We start from the raw sequence: 4,142 nt of genomic DNA, 5'->3' as shown, positions 1-4,142 counted from the left end.
GCTTTTATTCCAAATGGAGACTCTAACTGCAAAATGAGATGACAGGAAAGGTTATGTGGAGGGGGACTGCTTTTTATTAAATGGTATCTGCGACTATTTTTCATCAGCCATCATGGCTCTAGCAAGGCTGTGCTACACGCAAAAGGCTTTTTCCCGACGGGCAGCTGTGGTGCGATTTAGTCTGACAGGCAGCTCGGTACCACACGGTTTGCTCCTTGTGGTGAGATGGAGGGGAGAATAGGAAAAAGGTTACGCTTGTGGGTTTGAGATAAAGAAAGTTGAGTAGAACAGAAAAGGAAGAGGAAGCAAGAGTCAGTCCATACACACAAAGCAAACTGCAGATATCGTTTAGTCTCATATTGCCTAACTGAGGTTAGGAACTCTACGTCATGTGTTGAAAGAGCGAAGAATAACTTCTCTTTGTATTATCTTGCAGAATGGAACCAAATTCAGACGAAGATAAACTTTTCAGACCGTCCTATGTAGCTAGTGTGGAGCTACCTGAAAGAACAGGACTAGTAAACGTGGAAGATATTAAAACAAATCTCTCTGATGAGTTTAGTTCAGCTTCTTCAAGCTCAGACATGAGCCGGGTAAGAAAGCTTTAATATTAAAATGAATTGGATCTTTTAAAATAAACGTCATTCTTTTCTTGGTAAGAAGAATTAGAATCTTTAAGAGGAGGTGACAGTCATCTTTTCTGTGCTTTTAGACTGTGCGTAGACTAGACCAAGATGCATGGTGTTGCTTTGATACCTTATGAGGTGCACCACTATCAGTGGGTGAAGCTAACGTCACCTCAGAGAAGCACAGTGATGGAATACTTCTTCTTATGGTTGGCCTGAATGCAGTATATGAGTGTACTGTGGTATTATTTATTTTGAAACTCTAGGCTCTCACAAGGAAGTTTAGCAGGGGCCAAAGCACTTGTGAAAACAGAGAGTGAAATATTCCTGCTTCCCGTGTCATCAAATGAGTCTGTTACATCAGGCTGATGAAAAGAATGCTGTCTTAATGTGCTAATCATCAAACAGAGGATCTAGTCAGATTTGTAACTTCCAGCTCTTTCAATTTTAGAGGTCTAGTTTGGAGCCTAGGGGACACATACAAGTTTGCCTGCGCATTAAGCCCTTTACAGCACTGGAAAGAGCAAATGGATTGCAGGTACCACATCTACTTTATCTTAAAAACAAAAAGAAAAAGAAAAAGAAACTACCAGACAACAACAACAACAAAAACCCCTTAATGTGTACTTGTTTTCTTTTCCCCATAAGGTGACCTTTACAACACTTCTGATGCCTGCATTACTTGTGCTTCCTTTTAATAGGGGTGTGTTTCACTTGAGGACTCAACAAGCGTTATACTGAAACCCCCTAAGAGCTCCTTGAGTCGACTGATTGAAAAAACTGCAGGACAGACGATACAGAAGTTCACCTTTTCACGAGTAAATGAATTATCTTTAAATGCTTCTAAGTTATTTGTGGAAGCAGTTGCCTGTCTTCTGTTACTTAATGTAAAGCAAACAAGTTTCTCTTAAGAGTGCTCTTTATAATTATAAACGTGTATCTGACTCCTACAAGTATGTAAGGATTGCTTAAACAAACTAAAGAGATTAACCAGCTTCTTGGTAACGTTCAGGTGTTTGGACCTGAAGCAACTCAAGAAGAATTCTTTGAAGGTACTATGAAGCAGCCAGTGCAAGACTTCCTAGAAGGATGCAATCGTCTTGTTTTTACCTATGGCATTACAAATGCTGGGAAAACCTACACATTCCAAGGTAAGAGTAGATTTTTTTTTTTTTTCCTTGAATTAGTTTCTTAAAGCAGGATTTACTTCTAGAGGAGAGAGATGTTGTGACTTCTTACCTAGTGACTCAACAGGCCTTGTGCGTTGCCTTCTTTTGAATATTAGTAGCCTTGGAAAGTCTTCTTCCATGACATATATTATTAAAGTGAGAACTGTAGTCACCCTCCGAATTTGCGTATACGTGCAGTGATAGTCCTTTGTAAGGCAGCAGGAATTTCAGAGAGATGTGTATGACTTCCTTGTCCAAGTACTCCAAATCTTAGGGGGAAGAGGAAGCTGTGAAAACAAATGTAGATCAGTATGTGAGAAGGGTGTAAGTCAGTCCACACTAGAGTAACTTTGGTTTTGGTTCCTACAATAACAGTGTGCATCTTAAATGCTGTTTTTTATTTGAAGAAAGTATGTCTGAGTTTGTTGGATTTATCGTAGGCAGAGATTAAACATTTTGAAACATTTGATCAGGCTATTTCCATCTTGTTTCAAATTTCTGGGTTTAGTAATAACAACATCATAGAAGATTGTCTTTCTTAAGATTTAATAGTACAGAAATAATACATCAGTATTCTTTTTGGCTGGAAGCAGTTGTTATTTATGTTTAAGACTGTCGTAACAAATGAAATGCTTGAGTTCACAAGAAAACAAATTCCCGTATTTCTGTTATGCACTTTTCTGTTACTGTGTATTCCCAGCGGTTCCGTATGTGATCTTGGAACTGAGTCTTTCTCATAGTATTACATTTTTAGGACTTAGCTATTAAGAATCAGCAGGGTAACATCTTTCAAAGTTCTCTTTTTATGCGGCTTCCATACAGCATTACCTAACTTCTTCTGCGGTTTGTCCTCTCTTGTGTTCATGACTGACTTTCCAAACACTTCAGAGTGCACGGTGTTTGGTGACATTGCAAAAATTAAGGCATGGAGTAGGCAAGACACGGTGGTAGTTGTGTTATCCAGGAAAAGGCAATGGAGAGAGAAGTTGAGTTCCTTGAACAATAGTTACAAGGCTCCTAGATATTTGTTTGTATGGTTTGTGGGACGAATACAGCAGTGTTGCTGTGACATCTCTCTGGTTGTACATCAGGATTATTTCAGACAGGGGAGGAAGCCTGGAAAACAGTAGAAAATTTGCAAATTAGTTAAATGTGGGATTTGATTGCATTTTTTTTTTCCCCTTCTCTTAAGGCTAAGCTTATGCAGAATATCCCGGCTGTTTTCAAGTGATGCCCTGTAATGTCTAAGGAATGGGTTGTGTTTCAGAAACTGTCTAGTAACACTGCAAACATTGCTTCAGACTGTAACTGGCCTCTAAATTCTTTGTGTGTGCCTTGAAATTCAAATCAGTTATCTTCGTCTTCATTTATGTTTGTATGTTGTTCACGATAATAACGGGGGCTTTTCTTTCGTGTATTGCTTACAGGGACAGAAGATGATGTTGGTATTTTGCCAAGGACAATGGATATGTTGTTTAAAACCATTGGAGGAAGGCTATACACAAAAATGGATCTGAAACCTATTCGGTGGCGAGATTACATAAAACTGACTAAAGACCAAGTGAGAGAAGAAACTGCTCTTAAAAATTCATTGCTTCGTCTGACAAAAGAGGTAGGAGACTACTTCACAAAGAAACGATGAGTACATGCATCGTGAGAGAGCTCAATGCGATCCTGTCCATTGTGTAATGAGACAGGTTTGTGTGTTCACACGTAGTGAGACAGGTTTGTGTGTTCACACGTAGTTGTTTATTCATCTTTCTGTTCCTGTCGAAAAAGAATGAAGCATCATCTTAGTGGCATGCCACTCCATACTGGAGTATTTTAGTTGTGGAGTTAGCTTGATCTTATTGATGAGTTAGTTAAGGGTGCGTCAAAGACAGGTGGCAGTCCAATTCTTTCTGAATAACTCTGAGAGCCCAGGCATGTGTTAAGTCTGGCTCCAATCTGGATCTTAAAGTGTGCCGGGGGAGAAACGACAACTGTCTTCTACATGTGCATGAACCAAATCTGTGTAAAAGTGTTCTAGGTTTAGTGAGGATGTGGAAAAAAAATGCAACAAACAGCTGTATGCTGATCTTAACTCTCTAATGGAGTGGGATGAGATGTGATCATGTGATAGAGGTGCCTCCTCTAGTTTCAAGGGCCCTGTTCGTAGGTGGAATACTTGACCTTATAAACTGAGTAGCTGCAAGCTTTGCTGCCTATCCAAAGCCAGATCTGGGTGAGTGTTGTGTAGATGAAAATTTCTTGGTTAAAACTTTTTCTTCTTAAGCATACTGTGTCTGGTAGGTGAGACTCCTCATCTTCTCTTTGGTAGGTGGGAACTTCCTTCTCCTTCTGTGCT

At 39.6% G+C, this 4,142-nt stretch overlaps 1 protein-coding gene across 1 annotated transcript; it reads left to right on the top strand.

The window, feature by feature from the left end:
* Positions 1 to 180: 180 nt before the first annotated feature.
* Positions 181 to 3,452, top strand: LOC104917077 (kinesin-like protein KIF20B). Its single transcript, XM_010728154.3, has 5 exons — positions 181 to 593; positions 1,078 to 1,164; positions 1,328 to 1,444; positions 1,639 to 1,777; positions 3,223 to 3,452. Exons 1-5 carry the CDS (start codon positions 438 to 440, stop codon positions 3,435 to 3,437), a joined length of 714 nt encoding a protein of 237 aa, XP_010726456.1. The 5' UTR covers positions 181 to 437; the 3' UTR covers positions 3,438 to 3,452.
* Positions 3,453 to 4,142: the final 690 nt, after the last annotated feature.

The sequence above is a fragment of the Meleagris gallopavo genome, unplaced genomic scaffold (assembly GCF_000146605.3).
Source record: "Meleagris gallopavo isolate NT-WF06-2002-E0010 breed Aviagen turkey brand Nicholas breeding stock unplaced genomic scaffold, Turkey_5.1 ChrUn_random_7180001955163, whole genome shotgun sequence".
Taxonomy (NCBI): domain Eukaryota; kingdom Metazoa; phylum Chordata; class Aves; order Galliformes; family Phasianidae; genus Meleagris; species Meleagris gallopavo.
This window is presented reverse-complemented; position numbering and strand designations above follow the sequence as displayed.

Excerpts from the sequence above, each read along its gene's own strand:
- LOC104917077 (XM_010728154.3), top strand. The coding sequence starts at position 438 with ATGGAACCAAATTCAGACGAAGATAAACTTTTCAGACCGTCCTATGTA. Across the intron at positions 594-1,077 it reads CAAGCTCAGACATGAGCCGG|AGGTCTAGTTTGGAGCCTAG; the intron begins GTAAGAAAGCTT and ends TTTCAATTTTAG. Across the intron at positions 1,445-1,638 it reads AGAAGTTCACCTTTTCACGA|GTGTTTGGACCTGAAGCAAC; the intron begins GTAAATGAATTA and ends GGTAACGTTCAG.